At 37.5% G+C, this 18,196-nt stretch overlaps 2 protein-coding genes across 7 annotated transcripts; one reads left to right on the forward strand and one right to left on the reverse strand.

Moving 5' to 3' along the window:
- The first annotated feature begins 2,361 nt into the window (after positions 1-2,361).
- Positions 2,362-9,148, forward strand: enoph1 (enolase-phosphatase 1). The gene is made up of 6 exons (XM_067573808.1): positions 2,362-2,712; positions 3,967-4,068; positions 5,472-5,674; positions 6,609-6,741; positions 6,969-7,092; positions 8,692-9,148. The coding sequence occupies exons 1-6, from the start codon at positions 2,629-2,631 to the stop codon at positions 8,829-8,831; spliced, it is 786 nt and encodes a 261-aa protein (XP_067429909.1). The 5' UTR covers positions 2,362-2,628; the 3' UTR covers positions 8,832-9,148.
- Positions 8,916-17,871, reverse strand: tmem150c (transmembrane protein 150C). Of its 6 annotated transcripts, none has more exons than XM_067573811.1 (11): positions 17,732-17,871; positions 17,438-17,508; positions 17,257-17,312; positions 14,468-14,620; positions 14,081-14,159; positions 13,891-13,944; positions 13,612-13,653; positions 13,435-13,502; positions 13,004-13,128; positions 12,700-12,877; positions 8,916-11,151 (listed from the first exon to the last, which is right to left on the reverse strand). In XM_067573811.1, exons 5-11 carry the CDS (start codon positions 14,152-14,154, stop codon positions 11,009-11,011), a joined length of 684 nt encoding a protein of 227 aa, XP_067429912.1. In that variant the 5' UTR covers positions 14,155-14,159; positions 14,468-14,620; positions 17,257-17,312; positions 17,438-17,508; positions 17,732-17,871; the 3' UTR covers positions 8,916-11,008. The 6 variants fall into 6 exon arrangements, with proteins under 6 accessions (XP_067429912.1, XP_067429910.1, XP_067429911.1 ...); XM_067573809.1 differs by having other exon boundaries at positions 14,468-14,623; XM_067573810.1 differs by having other exon boundaries at positions 14,468-14,623; positions 17,237-17,312.
- Between the last annotated feature and the right edge of the window lie 325 nt (positions 17,872-18,196).

The following is an 18,196-nucleotide window of genomic DNA, read 5'->3' on the forward strand; positions in this document are numbered from 1 at the left end:
CCAGTAATTTTACACATGAAGTTCAGTTTACTCGTCAAGAGGAGTTCCCCAAAGTCTAAAAAAAGTGATTTATGTTATTATCATAAAGCCTCCATTACAAATTGAAGGTGTGGGGTTTAAAAGAATTATTGCATTACTGCATTAAGGGAAATGTAGGATCCATGAAGCATTTTTGGAGTTTGAGCCAATTTATCTCGGCCTCTGCTTCAGTTTTGACCATTGTTTTTAATCTCTCTCTTGTGAGTCCCTCAACTTCATGGAAATGCAATTCTAAATCACTTGAGTACAACTTTAGGTTCACAGTTTTTCAAATGATTTTCTTAAAATGATCGTCAGCTGCCCAGATAGATATTTAAAGAGGTTTTGTTCGCTGTAATAATTCTTCCTGTTCATGCTGGCTATTAAAAGATCCCTTCCTAATCTGCTTTCTCAGCCCTCGTTTTGTGCAGAAATGTATTCAAAAGTTTATCTGAAGCTTATGTAAGACTTCAGCCACCCAAATTAGTCAAATCAAGTAAATATCTTCCAAGTTTATGTCTTTTTAGTACAAAATTCTCTCTGTTTGTCTGGACAGTGTTTCCCTCTTGAGCTGCAGTTGAAAGGTTGTAAAACAAAAAAGAGGGGAATTTCTATTAAAAATGCTATAACTATCCAAGATATACACTTTCTTTGACTAATTTGGACAGCTGATAAACTTTTAAATACATTTTCACACAGAATGAGGACTTTGGATTTTGTTCCCCATTACTTGCATTGAAAGCACAATAGGAAAGGATCTTATAATGGGCCAGTATAAACAGTAGAAATGATTAGAACCCGACTATTATTTAAAGACAGACTTGAACAATTGTGAATTTATCCTTTAAGCAGACAGCAAAACACTGAATCCCTCCCAGCTCCAGGATAATATTCTGTCAAAAGTGTTTGTGGTTTTGAGTGAAATTACTCAACTATTAGATGGATAGCCACATGATTTGTTGCAGACATTCATGTTGTCCTAAGGATGAACTGTAATAACTTTGATGATTAACTTTTCAGCTAGCGACACCATCAGGTCAAAATTTAAAGTTTTCCAATACTTTAATTCATGACCAAATACCTGCAAGACTAATAACACTTCCATCACTCATCAACCGTACTTTGTGTTTAGTGCTAATTAATGAACATGCTAACACGCTAAACTAAGAACATTATACTTGGTAAAATCAGCATGTTACAGTTGTCGTTGTGAGCACGTTAGCACCTTTATGGGCCCTCAAGCTGTAGAGTGTTAATCTTGTTTGTCTAGAAAAACAAACTTTATTGATAAAGGAATCGGCCAAGCTCTGATGTTTTGAGTTGCTTTGACTAAACAACCTGTACATGGTTTGAAGATCTGGGAAAGCGACTTAAAGACAAAGTAGAGATCTTTCAGAACAGGTTAGTCAGGGTTGCTCTGGGCCTGAAACCAAGACCACATGTTGACAAACAGCAAATTCCAACAGCTCCAGATGTTATCCTGATGTCAAATAAACTACACTAAAAACTAGGAATCATTGCGATCTTTGACCACAAAACAAACATGAAGACTCACAAGAGAGCAGTCATAAAGTGATTCAGAAGTTAGTAATAAAATGAGTCTCTATAACAGTCTTTGATTAACTCATAAACCCTGACAGACGTTGGGTCCTGCCATGGTTAGGCTTGTGTAAATAGTGCCATCTGCTGGTGTGAGTGAGTATATTTGGACTGAATAAACTGAACAAAACTCCCACAAGTGTTCAAATGAAACTCTTTATTCAGTATGTCTAGACACCAGAGGAATATTAAAATAAATCATATCAAGGAGAGGTAATTGTTTTTTCACACATCTCCTCTTATTGTTTGACAACAGAGGTTTTCAAATCTGAAAGTCACAACGTTCAGGTAATTTCATCCCTGTTTAAGAGTGATTTTATGATAATGACTCATCTAAATGGAAATCTCCCTCACTAAAATGGAAAAAGTGCACACAACAGAGGGACTTCAGCAAACATGCAGGATTTCTTTATGGAAACAGTGATGAGCACAAGAGTTTGGAGGAGGGGATGAAAGCAGACAGAGAGATAAAGCATCTAACATCTGGAAAACTAGATTCATACCTTCAGTCACATTTCAGTCATAAAAAATGTCATCTTAAAAGGAAATAGCTGCATGTAGGAGGTTATTTACTGCACAGAAACATTTGAGACATTGACACTACGTATCTAGTTGGAAAATAACCAAATAAAACTGTTCTTTACTTTTATGATTGAACAAACCCAGAAAAGAACACATTATGTGGTTTGTCCAAGCGGTGTTACCGTACTTAGCTGTCCAAGATGGCTGACCCGCTCGCGCATGCGCGGCGCGTATCAATGGTAATGACAGCCTCCTCCTCTGAGCTGGAGCTGCACTGACAGTCTGAACATGTGTCCTCACTGTTAACTGCCAGGCGGTGGTAATGAAAGCGAGCTGGTGACTAACAGCTAACCAGGTGGAGACGCATTTCGCAGCAGCAGTAAATAAAATCCGTCTGTTTGCTCCGTTCAGAGAACCAGCGAAGACCTGCCGGTGTGAAGCTTTCTGCAGCAGCTGGTTAAGCTAACGTCAGCTAAGACTCGCCTGAAAATGGCCACTGTTTCAATTCCTTCTTGCACCAGTGCACTCTTGCTGGATATTGAAGGCACAACAACACCAATCACGTTTGTAAAGGTAAGTTTTGTTGCTGTTTCTTGTTAGTTAATTATGTAACGTCCAACAACGGTTTTTAGAAGCCGCTAATAGATGCCTGTCATCGAGTAGCAAGCAGCTAATAGCTTGGCGGTGTTTGGACCTTTGTGGACTTGTAGCATATTGAGTGATCTATCTCAATATTACTCTTATTTTTCTTTCTTGTTCGTACACTTCACTGCTTTTTGTCTTAATTATTCACTCTATATTCCATCTGCATAACCAACTCGTTAAAAATGTATTAGTCACAATATTTAGAGTCCCCATCTGGTTGATGACAGACGCGTTCAAGTCGTATCGGAGTGATCGTAAATAAAGGTTCCTACTTTAAAATAGTATCAATATCCAAGTCGTATTTATGATTAGGAAACACTGACTTTTCTAAAAGCTCATAAATATCCGACTTTCTATTTTATTATGCGTAAGCGTCAAAAACGAACAAACAAACATGAATAACTCAAGTAAGCCAAAACCCGTCGTTCAGTGTATTTAAACACACACACATATATATATGTATATATAATATATATAATGTGATATTGCACAGTAAATGCACAATATTTTTGACCCTCAAATAACCAACTGAAATCTACTCCTTAAACTTGACTTAACAGCTTGAAAAATAACATTTCCCATCTGTCCCATATGGCGTGAACGCAGCACAGTTCACTAACAGGGCGAAATATTATCCAGCAGAGTAGGGCTGGGTGATACGGACAAAATCAAATATCATAATGTTTGTGTCCCAACACCTCCATATTGATATGATGATAACATTATAGGGACTACTGACTGGTGGTGCTTTCGCAAAATATTTACACAATGAGATTTCAGATAAATAATCATGAGTAATGTGGATATAATGACTAAGTGAGTAAAGGCAAATAATAGAACAGCTACAACAGTGTGATAAGTTCAGAAAAAATACCTCAGTATATTGGAATGCAGCCTTTAAAACCAGAAAAAGACAACACATGCTGTATCATGATGTTACAATATCCAAAATCTAAGATGATATCTAGTCTTATATCATGATTTTGATATAGTATCAATGCCCAGACCTACACCAGAAGCACACAAACATAAATAAATGATAAATTACTCGCATTATTTTCAATCTCATCTTGATTTTGTAACTAAATATGACCCAGTTCATTTTGTATATGTTTATTTTTATCTATAAGGAGCATCTGGTAACACACCTCATGAGTACGCATTGTCTATTTATTTTCCCAGGATATCTTATTTCCGTACATCAGGGAGCATCTGGAGGATTACCTGTCTACTCACTGGGAAGAAGACGAGTGTAAACAAGATGTTCATCTCCTAAAGAAACAGGTAAAAGGATTTTCATGTGTGTCTGATCGCTGATAGAATCACATTTCAAAGTTATTGCAGGTCGTGACTCAGCTTGGCAGTCACTTAAGTCTATATCCTGGACATTATCAGCACCCAGAAGTATTGTGTGTGTGTGTGTGTGTGTGTGTGTGTGTGTGTGTGTGTGTGTGAGGCCAATCCTGGCACCAGTCTCTACCCACAGTCCACTTGAAGCCCATAACAAATACCTCAACAGCTTAGCAGCCAAGGAGGGAAGACTTTGCCCCTTGTCATGTTGATGGTGGTACAAGTTGTTCCAACAAGCTTTAATATGTTGCATGTTTCCTTCAAGTGGAAGATTATTTATTTCAACAAATCCTCCTTTTCTGCTGCATCATTTTATTGCTGGTACATTAATTACACAGGCGATGGATTTATTCTCTTTTGTTTGTATCGCAATCAAATATTAAATGTCACAAACTTAAGTTTAATTTGTCCAGTTACTTTATGTCTCCTTAAAATGGAGTCACTATAAACCTCTATACTGTTTACTTAATCGAGTGGTTGATCAGCAGAAAATCAATCAGCAACTATTTTGATAATCGAATAATTGTTTTAGCCATTTTTAAAGGAAAACATTTGCTGTTTGCAGCCTCTTGAACGTGAGGATTTGAAGCTTTTCTGTGTCATACATGACAATAAACTGAATATCTTTTGGATTTTTTGGACTGTTGATCAGAAATAAACATCTGACATTTTATAAACTAAATAATCAATTAATTGAGAAAATAATCGGCAGATCAGTCGATAATGAAAATCATCGTTATTTGTAGCCCTGAAAGTACAAACAGCTGCATGAATGAAGTAAAAAATAAGTGTAAAATGTACCCAATATACATGTCAACACCCTCAAACAAGCTGTATGTTGGAAATTTAACCTCATAGTTGCAGGATTATGCAGATTATCCTGCAGAATTACAGTAAAGTGTATCGAATTTCTGTGTGTGTGTTGAAGTGACATGAATCCTGACTCCTAAAATATCTTCATTTTGCTCCAATTATTGAGACTTGAAGCAGGAAATGTAATATTAGATCAACAAAGGGCTGGAACTAACAGTTATTTTCACTATCGATTAATCAGTCGGTTATTTTCTCTATTAATTTATTAGTTGTTTTGTCTATAAATTGTCAGAAAATGGTGAAAAATGTCAGCCACTGAGATGTCTTGTTTTGTCCACAACCTGAAGATATTCAGTTTACTGTCATAGAAAACTAAAGAAACCAGAAAATATTTACATTCAATGTCTTTTTCTGGGACTTCTCAAGATTTTAATCCACATTATCAGCCTTACTTTATCGCCAAAGAACATCTTAAACACACGCTGTAACGCTTCTCTAATAAAAAAGCCTGACTGTCGTTGCAGATCGAAGAGGACATGAAACAGAATCGGGCGTGCCCCGTCCACGCCGTGGACCAGACAGTTCACACAGATGAGGAGAAGGCCATTAGGGAAGTAATGGAAAATGTGCTGTGGCAGATGGCGGCAGACAGGAAGTCAACGGCACTCAAACAACTCCAGGGTCATATGTGGAGAGCAGCTTATGCTTCGGGGAGAATCAAAGGCGAGTAAGTACACTGATCGTTTTCCTTACATTTATACAGATGCTCTGTTCAAACCTGAGTAATTAAATATGTAAAACCTCTACTGTTGTGTCAGTCATGTCTGGTTAAAGTGGTATATATATGGTCATCTGCTGGCCAATTGGAATAAATATAATAATTTAGTGTGTTTGTCAACTTTAGGGATTGGTTTGATATGCAGAGAGGATCATGGGAAATTTCTAACGCTCCATTCAGACAGGATTAACGTTTCATGTGCTCCTCTAGGAGTTAACGCATCGTTCCAGGCGGCATTTTAACCATGACAGGATATGGTTTGTCAAAAAATAGACTTTTTCAGAGTCTTAACTCAGTCAGATCTTAACACAGAGACATGAAACCCAGATTAATATCATTCAGTGTGACTCAACACTTCCTGAGGATATCATTATCTCGTTTGTTCATCGCCAATAAACCTCCAGAAATACACTTAGAAATCAGAGGAAAAAAGACTCTTCAGAACATCACATTTTTATAGTTAGATAGTCTGTCTATACATCCATGGCTACACTGCAAACAGGAGCTGCTAGTAGCTAAATCAGCATATTTTAATGGAGGCAATTTGCCAAAATGTAAACAAATGTAGGCAAAAACGTGGCTCAAACAAGAATATCTGCACGCACCTGTAGCTGACATTCGAACAGCCCGTTTGAGGAGCTTTTACTGGGTCTTGCTCTCCTGGTGGTGGTTTTTATTGTTTTTCTGTCATCATATTGGTTCCCAAATAGGCCTGTATGTTGGTGTTAGCATGTTTCCATCTATCAGATTTAATAAAAACATATGTAACTGTAAAATACTGTAACATGCGTGCTCTTGACTGTTCAAATCATCTCCCCTTGAGATGCTCCCTATGCTTTATAAGAGGAATTAAATCTTTTAATGTCGGTCTTGTTGCAAACAGGATCTACCCGGATGTCATTCCATCCATCAAAAGGTGGAGAGGACAAGGCCTAAAAGTCTACATTTACTCCTCCGGAAGCGTCGAGGCACAGAAACTTCTGTTTGGATACTCTGTGGAAGGAGATGTTTTAGATGTAAGTAGCACCGCTTCTCTCATCAAATATCTGATTCTCACAATACAAACAATTAAGACTTTTCAATACAAACACACTGATATTGACATTAAAATAACATTTTCTGGCTTTTCTGTTAATTTTGTCTTGGAAATGCTATTTTAAATTTGAAAAAGTCAGTGTAAACTCTTTATGTCATAGGCCTTATTGTGCTTAATTAGATGTGTTTGTGTTTTTTTCCCCCCCAGTTATTTGATGGTCACTTTGACACCAGTATAGGGCCAAAGGTTGACAGCAAAAGCTATGAAAGAATTGCCGAGAGGATCGGATGTCAGCCTGAGGAAATCACATTCCTGACAGACGTCACTCGAGGTTCGTACTATTCTGAACTACTCACCTATTTTAGCATCAGAAAAACATACAGTAGTAGCCAGAATATGTTCCCTCTAAAGAAGTTTGTCTGATATGGTTCTTACATCAGGTTTTTATACGTTAATTCTGTCTTTGTATTAGTTATTGTGATTCTGATATGCTTTTCCGAGTAGCAGGAGCCAGTACAGCTCATTATAAGAACTGTTGCGCCTGCAGTCATGTGTAAATAAAAGGTTCCCTGTGGAGTTTTCCTGAAACAACAGTTCTGTTGAGAGTATCCTGGATGTCGTTCCTCTTAAAACATTTGCAGAGTATTTAAATTTTGCGTCATTTACATCCTTGTTTACTAGCCTGCAGTCGTCTTCTTCTTCTCCTCTGCCTTTTCTGGTGCATTGCTGTGTTTGTTGTAGGGCTGAACCATTTTGAAAAAAACATCTAATTGCAATTATTTTGACTGATATTGCAACTTGCGATAGTAGAGAGAATGATCATTTTTACATTGTTATTCTCATTTTCATTGAAAACCACATTAAAATGATTATGGTGTGGTTTTTGCAGGTATGTTTTATTAAGTCTGTAGAATATGATGTGTAGGCCAGAACATCAGCAGCACAATGATATTTAATTTAAAATGGTATTTTGAGACACATTTCTCCTTTAACAAATATTGCACCTCCTGCAATTTGAAAATTGCAGGTCATACTGCAATTTCTATAAAATTTCCATAGTTCAACCCTAGTTTCTTTCCACATTACACCTGTAGATCAGTGGAATAGTGTAAAAGTAATTGGCAGGACTGTAACTGTTCTTTGCAAGACAAAGAAAACAGTGACCCATTTAAAAAAAAAACTGCTCCAGTGTTACTAGAGGTCAAAAACTCCACAGGGTTCCTTTAATCCAGAAGAATCTTCATCTAAATAGCTTTCTACTTTTTAAGCCCAGACTTTCGACATTATGTTTAGATGATGATCCCACACAGATCTTTTTCTTCTTTTAGTTTGTATCTTGATGGTTTTGTTTTATTGTAAGCTTGTATTGTTCAACGTTTCAGAGTTATTTCACTTATTTCCTCATCTTTATATTTGGCTTGTTCAGCTTTCTCTAGTTTTATTGATAAATTTGATTTTAAATTCCTGTTTTTATTGCTGCTCATGTTGTTTGGGCTACAGCTGCAGCAATGAGTCAATCGATTAGTCGACCGAAAGAAAATTACTATTTTGATAATCGAATAATTGACAAAAAAGTCATTTTGTCAGGAAAAAATGCTAAAATTCTCTGGTTCCAGCTCCTCAAATGTGAATTTTTTTCTGGTTTCTTTTGTCCTCTATGACAGTAAACTGAATATCTTTGGGTTGTGGACAAAACAAGACATTTATTGGTTGCCATTTTCTGACATTTTATAGACCAAATGACTAATTAATTAATCAAGAAAACATTTGACAGATTAATCGATAATGAAAATAATTGTTAGTTGCAGTCCTAGTGTGGATCTCAGAAAGACCAGCGACCACTTTATGGAAGCTAATAAAGAATTTAGTTGGATGGGTTGATAAGTTTTGATCTACGTCTATATATTTATTGGTGGGTTTGTCGTTGCAGAGGCTAAAGCGGCTGAGGACGTCGGGGTGAACGTGGCGGTGGTCGTCAGGCCTGGAAACATGGAGCTGACGGATGAAGAGCGAGCCCACTATAACCTCATCACATCCTTTAGCCAACTGGAACTGACGGGACGCGCTTAACACAACACGACGCAGAGGACAAGAGAGAGAGCGAGAACTTCTCTGACTTAATTTCATAACGACCCATCCCGTCTCTTCTTTGCTCCCCCTTCCCCTCCTCCTTTTTTTTTTTTTTTTTTTTTTTTTTTTGCAACTCTGATGTTTTTGTTTTGTCCACATTGACAGTTTAAAAGGTGCAGGAGGTGCTGCTCGGACTACAGTTAGCCACCAACACGGCTAACGAAGTCCGAGCCTCGAGGAAGTCCCGTCATACGGTTCTTTCAGGATGACTTTCAAACGGAAAACGGAGGAGAGGAGCAGGAACTCAAAAAAAATAAAAGAGGCTTAAAAGAAGCAACGAAGCCTGAAGGAAACTGCACATTAACACGTCGACTCTTTTTATCTTTTTAGATGAACTATGTTCATTCGCCACGTCTCATCCTCTTTAATCAAAACTTTCCAGTCGTGTGTGTATGTGTGTGTTATATTTGTCACCGTTTTTTGTAAACATGTTCCAGTCATGCACATAGCAGATGTTATGAAGTTTTATTCAGTGATTGAAACTGTTGGACATTGTAATGTTTTAGTAAATAGATCAACAGTATAGATGCATTCGCTGACAGAAAGTTCTCATTTCAAACTTTGTTCGGATGTCTTAATTAATCCTCTTAATTAATGTCTATTTAAATGTGCCATCCTTGTTGTTTATCTGTAATGTAGGTCATGAAAAAAAGTTAAAAATTGCCAAATTGATGATTTATGTGTGAAACATAATTGGTATAATTCAGGAAATGATGATCTAAAAAAAAATCTTCCAATAAATGCCTTGTCTCACATAAAAGCCGGTGTGAATGTTCATGTTCAGCAGTGTGTAAAAATCCTTAAAAAATGTTGCCTGTAATGAAAAAACATCAACATTTAACCACTTTGACTGTAAAGCTAAAATGGTTAAAGGGTCAGTTCACACAAAACATAAAATCATAAATCAATTTCTAGTTGGTTTTGAGTCGTCAGAGAAGTTTTGGTTTTATGTATTTTTAGCTTCATCAGGACATAAATGGTTCAGTTCAATCTAATCATTGACAGTATGTAGTACAGTACTGTGAACACCCTGGTGGTAGAAGCTCCACCTCTTGGGAATTGTAGTTTTTAAGTGAGGCATACAAATGGAAGCCATATTTGTTACAGAGTACAAAAAAAGGGGTGCAACACAGTAAATAAAGGAAAAACATCAAATAAGGAAGCATCTTTGAGAGGGATCAGACTTGAGCCTTCATAAATCAGATATATGAGAAAAACAAGCATCTCAAACAAAAAATAGAACAAAGAGCTATGGAGGGGTGTCAGGCAGGGCCATCATGAACCATAAACCCCAAATTATACACTGGAAATGAAGAAAACATCTCAGATTACAGCATAACACTCATTATTGTGCCAACATTATTAAAAAGTGACCACAGCACCCCAGTTCAATGGAGCTTATTGTACATTTTCTTTCTGAGAGTTAGATGAAAAGATTCAACAATCTTCTCATTTACCTCTCAGCAAGAAAAGAGAACAAGTTTATTTCCCAAAATGTCCAACTGTTCCCTCAAAGTTGGTGTTTTAAGGTAATTAACAAACAAAAACAAAATGTTTTGGTTACTCCAATAATCCACAGACAGCTTTCATTGGAACGACACCCCACCTGAGAAACAGCAGCTGTGAAAACTCAAAGGTGATACATTTATAGACGCTATAAAAAAAATAAAATATAAAAGCTCATTTTACTATATTTTTATTGATACTGATTGGCTGCTGTGCAAAGCTGCATTTTAAGAATAACAAAGTAAGTAGTCATAGATCTGTATAATCCTACAAAACTAAAACATCTGAAAAGTTACAAAAGCTTATAATGGTTAAAAAGAAACAAAACTACATCAGCAATTAAAACGTTCTTGTATAAAAATAACATGATTGATAAACTGAGCTGATTTTGGTGTGGCATTTTAAAAAAAAGGTCACTTTTTAAATGTTTATGAATAAAAATATATAACTTTTAAACATGCATACATGAAGTAGTGATAATGTCACTAACGGTAACACTAGTGTGACTTAAAAAAAAACACTTTTTGTCCAGATGAAATGAAAACATCATCGTCAGATTGCGGATACACGCGTCTCGTTCAGCTGGACTTGAGGATCTTGAGTCGTCACGGTCAAATGTCCGTGCGCTTGATGCCGAAGCGGCTGTGACGAAACTCGATGGCAAAAGTGCCGATGAAGGTGAGGAAGAACATGACCAGAGCCCACTGGCTTCGTGATGCCTCCATGAGGAGGCGCTGAGACACCAGAGAGAAATCTGCAGCAGCTGAGTTAAGAGTGAGACACTCGAACGAAGAATTACAGTAAGAAAAGAGAAAACGTTAAAAAAAAAATGAGGCCGCAATTTTCTATATTTTTATTATTGTCAACAAAACTGATCTGTGTGTATCCAACGATGATATATCTTATTCCTCTGTGCTGTAGATCTCCGTTGTTGTCCAAAAACTATTAAAAACACATCACAGCGATCACATTTTCAGTCTCAGGAGAGTAGTTCTGTGTAAGTCAGATGCTAGCTTGTTGCGCTACATGTCACAACCTTTTGACTTTGTACTGAAGTTCTTTGAGAAATTTTACATTGTAGTAGAAAGTCAAGAGGTTGTGAAGCTAGTAAAGCTCTGTAAACGGAGCCGCGTTCCTGCACATGCTCAGTGGTCTTACAAGGAACTTCTCTTTGGAGACTGAAAGCTGCTATTCATCAACGGAGGTCTACAGCACAGAAGAATAAGATATATCAGGCGTTAGATACACACACAATACTTGTAAGTAGATCAGTTCATTGTTGGTTTGTCTCTAAACATGAGATCTGTTGACAATAAGAAAAATATAGAAAATTGCAGCCTTGTCCTTTAAATCTTCAAATGAAATATATGCACATATTCATAGATTCTGGATTATTCAATGAGGAACAAGGAGTAATTTGTAATTTTGAGTTTTTAACAGGTAAACTGAACTTTTTTTGTGAAAAAACCATCTGATTCTCACATTATTAATCAGTATTTTTATGTCTGTAGGGGATCTTTCACTGATTTTTCAAGCAAAAGTGCCAAATACTTGATGATTCAAGCTTCTCAAAGTTGAAAATTTGCTGCTTTTTCTTGTGTTACGTGATGATAAACTTAATATTTTTAGGTTGGACTCTTAACAAACAAAACAAGCAATCTGTCACTATGTCACTATGGGCTGTAAAAAAAATGCATTTTTCACTATTTTCTTACACTTTACAGACAATCAGTTAAAGAATCTGCAGATTAATTGATAATAACAATAATTTTTGGTTGCAGTCTTATAATATTTAAATTAATAACCAGTGGTAGAAAGTAATGAATACGTTTACTCCAGTACTATATACTGGTTGGGGTACTTGTAGTTTACTTGAGTATTTCCATTTTCAGCTACTTTATACTTACTTACTACTCCACTACGTTTATTTGATAACTTTAGTAACTAGTTATTTTGCAGATTCAGATTAATAATCAACAAATATATTATGATGTATTATTACAAGATTACTTTACATACTGCAGAGTAACTTAGGAATTTCCCTCGAGGGTTAAATAAAGTCTTATCTTCATAATTATCCAATAATAATCTAATAAATATAATAATCATTACTCTGAAATTTGCCATTCTGCATAGTGAGTACTATTGGTACGTCAAGTATATTTTGATGCTAAGACTTTTGTACTTATGTAAAGTAAAATATCTGAGTACTTCTTCCATCATTGTTTATATACAATATGTCAGTCATCACCTTTTAAATGTGTCCGTTACTCTTATTAAACTGGTTCCAGTGAAAGGATACAGAGGATCATGCAGACAGTGATGGATGCCGACAACAGGAAGCGGATGATGCCGACAGTCTTTCCTTCATTCTTAAAGTTAGCTTTCAGAGTGATATATGTCTGCACCCAGCAGACCAACGTTCCCGGTACAAATGTCATGAAGGTGCCCAAGTTGTGAATCATCTCTTCGAGGAATAACTAAAACACAAATAATACAGATCAGTTAACTCGCTCTCTACCTGCCACGCCTCTGGAACTGGAACTGCAGTCGAGACCATCTATGACTTGGCGTATAAACAGTTATCTGTCGGTGGTGGGTATTACCTGGAAGTTCCCAACAAGCGTCATTCCAAAGCAGCTGAGAGAAAAAAGCGCCAGACTGCAGACGTTCAGCCAATGTTGTATTTCTCTTTTCAGCTGAATATATCTGAGGACGGCAATAATTAACCCTGAAAGAGAGAAGAAATATAAATATGAACAGTCGGCTCTATTATATATGTATCTTATAAACATAATCTGTTCATAGATTGAAGGATGAATTTGGTGATAGTTTAATTTTTCTTATTGTCAACAAAATCAGATGAAAAGACAACTTATTGGTTCTACTAATTGTCTGTGTAGCCAAAACCTGATATATGGTATTCCTCTGTGCTGTAGAGCTTCATCCTATAAATATCAGTGTTTGTATCTGTGCGATCTTTGTATTATTAACATTTAAACAGGATGTATTAACACTGGTGCATAGCTGCTTTTACCCAGAAACGCTGCCAGGTTCATGACCTCACTGAAGACGAAGCTGGCTGGTGGAAAGTTTCCTGCAATACTGAGAGAAGACGAAGGAGGATTTTTTTGTATTTGCTTAATTAGAATAAAGCTCACTTACAACAACAGCAGAGCTTTTCTCATTAAAAAAGTAAATGATGTGGACGTACCTGATGAAGGGAGCATATAAGGATTTGGATCCATTTCTTCTCCTAAAAACAAATTAAAAATTATAAACTTAATCCAAAGATATACAGTATATATGAAAAAAAACATTATTTGCTATGCTGGAAAGAGAAGTTGCTGATTTATTTTCCAATCATACTGAGGTGGAGGCAGAAATCTTAAGTTAAACTAAAAATATCTGCTAATATTAAGAAATATTTCCATGCAATTTCTACTCAACAGTTTACCGGAAATTAAAACTTGTAATATTGTTTGATTCTTACTTGTATTGGGAGCTCAGAGGTACAATCTTCTCATCTGCAACAGCTACAAAGTATCTGTTAAAACATGTGCTGAACATTAGCTGAAAATACTTCAAAACTTGCATTTAGAGTATTTTTACAGTTCGGTATTGCTATTTAAGGATCTCAGTACTTCTTCCGCTGCTGTGTATGTGTGACAAACTGAACTTACACCATCCACAGTCCAGCAGCTGTGAAGATGGAGAAGATAAGAGGCAGAAGAGCCCACAGGCTGCACTTACACATCTTGTCTGTGAAGCACACAAGGGAAATAGAAAGAGAAAGTCCATTATCAGTGTTTTATCTGCTTCTGTTCTCTTTTTACATCCAGGGACATGAGAGGGCCGACTGCGTGAGAAACATTTTGGAGCTCTTCAACACTTGGATGAAGTTTTCTGTTCAAAAATGTGTCTCTTTCGTGGTTTCACTAATTCTTTAAACTGAGCAGAGGCAGGTTCTGATATAGTTCACACCCAAATCTCAGCCTGTAAACTGTGCATGCAGAGCAAGCAGACTGGAAAAAACAAGCAGTAAACAAACAGGTAAACAGTCTGCTTACCTCCAATTTTGCTGGAATCTGTAACTTGCGCAGATTTAGTCCACAGTTTGGGAGTGAAGGAAGCCGCGAACAGTTCCACACAGCAGCTCAACTCAGGAGGAGCTCGTTCAGTATCCTGTTGTCTGCTGACTCCTCCTCTCTTCTACCTAGTTTCTGCTGTGTGGGTGGGTGGGTTTTTTTTTGTTGGACACATTACAGCACACTATGTTCATTTAACAGCCGTCAGATTTCACTTTGGTGCCTTTTAAAACCCTTTATTTATTGTTTAGACATAGAGAAACATGTTTTTATTCATTAGAGCGATCCACAACCTTTACTGAAATCTGCTTTTAAGGAATTTTATTCATATTTTGTTGATTGAAATGTTATTTTTCTTTTTCTTTGCAGCCAACAAAATGTTCCGTGCAAATACTTTGATATGTAGCTCTGATATTAGTTTTCAGTTGAAATTTCTGTTGTTTTGTGGTCAAGTCTCACTTATCGTTGATTTATACAGGAAACGTATAAATATAACTTATCTCAAAAGGAACCAATAACATGTTGGCTCATGTATCAACAGGAAATCTGAGCTTTAACCATCATTCAGAGTATTTCTCTGTGCTCTCTGGAGAGCAGCTACATGCAACCTCTGTACGCAGTTGACTTTCAACAAGCTGCTGTGAGTAAACTGTTAATGTTGTAGCAGGAAGAGAGAAGAGATTGGTCAGATACAACATCATCCTCAGGGCAGATGTTTGCAGCAGCATATCAACAGTCAGTCAGGCCCATAGACTGTATAAAAGAAGTGGATGTAGCCACCGTGACATCACCCATTGGTTTGTGGACTACTGTTTTGGCATTTCGGTCGTCGCCATCTTGTTTTTTGGAGCCAGTGCCCCCTGCTGGCCATTAGAGAGAATACAGGTTTAAGGCACTTCCGCATTGGCTTCACTTTTCAAAGCTCTAAGATGAAAACAGCAACACCGAAAAGAAGTTAAATGTTTACTGAGGTAATAAATCACATGAGAAGTAGGGTCATTTTCTCATAGACTTCTATACAAACAGACTTCTTTTATGAGCCAGTGGAGTCGCCCCCTGCTGGCCATTAGAGAGAATGCAGGTTTAAGGCACTTCTGCATTGCTTTCACTTTTCAGACCCGGATTTAGGCCTACCTACTTGTTTGTAACGCATCGCCTGCCCTGCTGCTACATTCACCTTCTTGGATCTGATATGTACAGCAAGCAGGACATTATTGTGTAATGAACCCTGATAGGATGATGCAGGACCCTGACACGAAGCAGAGGGGTCTTGAATCGCCCCCGCTTCCACTAAAAAAACAGTCTGTTACTAAAGAAATCAATAATACGACACAAAATATTGATTTAAAAATGATTTTATTGCTTCTGCTAAAAAAATAGTCTGTTAGATTCTACAGTTAACTGCGTGTATAGCAACGTAAATATCTACGAAAACTCTGTATCCTTTTTAAGATTAGCCTATTTAGCATTATAATTCACATTAAACTGAACATTTCCGTTGATGGTGAAGTGAGACAAGGTGAATGGGACTTCTTTGGGAATATTGATGTTGACGTTTCTGTCCTCATTCATCTCTATGTTTCCTCTTGCCGGCGGCTTTGCGGTTGACACACCTGGAAACACAATTGTTACTGATGTTAAAACTGGTAAAAATATTACTATTATCACTACTGATTATCGCTCAAGTTAGTATGTAGCGATAGGCAATTAGAAAAGGCGCTCACCAGATGGATTGGAGGACAGGACTTTGCTCCAATTTTCCCTTTCTGTAATAGCAGGAGTCCAGTAGCTCCTCAAGCTGCCCTCACATCTGTGCCCAGTCACAGACATTAACTCCCCTCTCTCGAGACCAGCCTGAGAGAGGAGTTGGACAGCCGTGCTCTTCAAGCTGGGATTGGAGTACCTCCTTGAAAGCCCGGCCGTCTGGCTGATTTGTGGTAACATTTGCACGAGGAAATTGTGCCCCACGGGCTCACGAGATTACCACACTGCTTGTCTGTTCAGCAGCTGTTGGTCTTTTTTTAGTGGTTGGAGGTAGAAATCAAAGAGATACATACTTCTAAAAATGGCAACAGGACAGTTTGGATCGTCAGGCTCAGCAAAGATGCACCCCTTGTAATTTTCTTTACATGGATCTTTGGCATCTTTGTGGTTTTTGGTCTCAGTGTTGTGGGCGAGAGAAGTGTACTCATTGCCATTCTCATCCTGTTTCAAAATGAAAGAGTCTCTCTGCCTCATTTTGCCAGATGCAGCTGTACATCGTGGTGGCTGATGTCGACATATCCCAGCCCTAATTGCCATGTAACTGGCAATCGAATAAGTTTTGAACAGATGCATAAAATGACAGCAGCACCTGATTGAGGTTTTCTGCCCCGTAACTGTCAAAGTCTATTGACATTTTCCTTTCTATTAACCAGCCTTTAAACATGGCTATAGCCCACACCATGTTCCGTTTGGTGTTTATTTCATGTCTGTCTTCTTCAATTTTGTCGATTTCTCTGTCGTCCAGATTTTTGTGTCTTTTAACCTCTCTTGCTTCTTCTGCGCTGTTTTCCTCTTATCTTTCTCTTTTCCACAAATTGAAAATTTCCAATCAGAATCAAGTATTTAACAAATCCATGTAATAAGCATATATAAAAAAGATACACATAAGAAATAATCATTAGTTAATATGAGTAGTAAATTAAAACATTCATGTTTAAGTTACTTTCCTGACTTGTTGTATTTGTGTAGTCATATTTGCATCCTTACCAGAGCATTTATATTCTCACCTGCTCATCTGAAACTCCTCTGCCTGCTGGACTGCTGCCCTCAGTCCTGTCTCTCACTGTGAGGAAACCACATGGTCCACAAAAAACAAATGTCAGACACTTTTATGGAAAACTTACATGTCTTTCAGCCTGCTCAACAGTGTCTGTTTGCCACAGCATTTTAACTCCTTGACCTCATTACCTGGTCACCTGTGACTCCTTTCCCTCTCTGGTCATCTTGTCTTCCCTGCTGCTACATTCATCCTCCTGGATCTGATGAAATATAAGATACAACTTAGATATAAAATCTAATTATACCTAATATTAACAAGACACTAGCAACTAGCTAGTAGCTCCAGTAAAAGTAGTCTGATTATATGATGGCTAGCGTTAGCCTTGCTAGCTTACAGTTCAGCTAACACGATGACACAGCTGAAAATAGGACTTTCATTCAGTTATTTGACTCATGAGTGGTAGGGCAGTTGCAGTAGCATACCTCCTGTTGGGAGGAGATTTTTCTCTTTTTGTTGTTGACCAACCAACGACTTAAGACTGTTGGTTGATCCTCTGTTGCTCCTCCTGCTATTACTCTCACCGGCAGTAATTGCTGCTGCTGCCTGAGAAGACGCGGGAGGATCGGTTGGGCGCAACCATGTCTCACAATACAGGGGGAGGGGAGGGGTTGAAAAATGTTATTCTTTGCTTCAAGAACACCAACCACTTTCTCATGTTTTATAACAGTTAATATTTTCCATTCATCATTATGATATGATAATTGGGGGGGTTACACTGGCCGGTTTTAATTAATGGGAGGGTTACAACAACCGCCCCGTCCCCTCCGTTATTTATACCTATAATTGTGCCTTTAACCCTATAAACCCTGAGCTATTTTCAGAGTAATTTCATAACTGGTACTAGTCTGAATGCTTGACCCCTACAGTGAGGGGATCTGGTTGCTCTG

Source organism: Thunnus thynnus, chromosome 19 (assembly GCF_963924715.1).
Source record: "Thunnus thynnus chromosome 19, fThuThy2.1, whole genome shotgun sequence".
NCBI lineage: Eukaryota > Metazoa > Chordata > Actinopteri > Scombriformes > Scombridae > Thunnus > Thunnus thynnus.

Coding starts and splice junctions, on each gene's coding strand:
- enoph1 (XM_067573808.1), top strand. CDS start 2,629: ATGGCCACTGTTTCAATTCCTTCTTGCACCAGTGCACTCTTGCTGGAT. Junction 2,713..3,966: donor CACCAATCACGTTTGTAAAG/GTAAGTTTTGTT, acceptor TTATTTTCCCAG/GATATCTTATTTCCGTACAT. Junction 6,742..6,968: donor TGGAAGGAGATGTTTTAGAT/GTAAGTAGCACC, acceptor TTTCCCCCCCAG/TTATTTGATGGTCACTTTGA.
- tmem150c (XM_067573811.1), bottom strand. CDS start 14,154: ATGTGTAAGTGCAGCCTGTGGGCTCTTCTGCCTCTTATCTTCTCCATC. Junction 13,503..13,611: donor TTATATGCTCCCTTCATCAG/GTACGTCCACAT, acceptor GTCTTCTCTCAG/TATTGCAGGAAACTTTCCAC. Junction 11,152..12,699: donor CACTGTCTGCATGATCCTCT/GTATCCTTTCAC, acceptor CAGCTGCTGCAG/ATTTCTCTCTGGTGTCTCAG.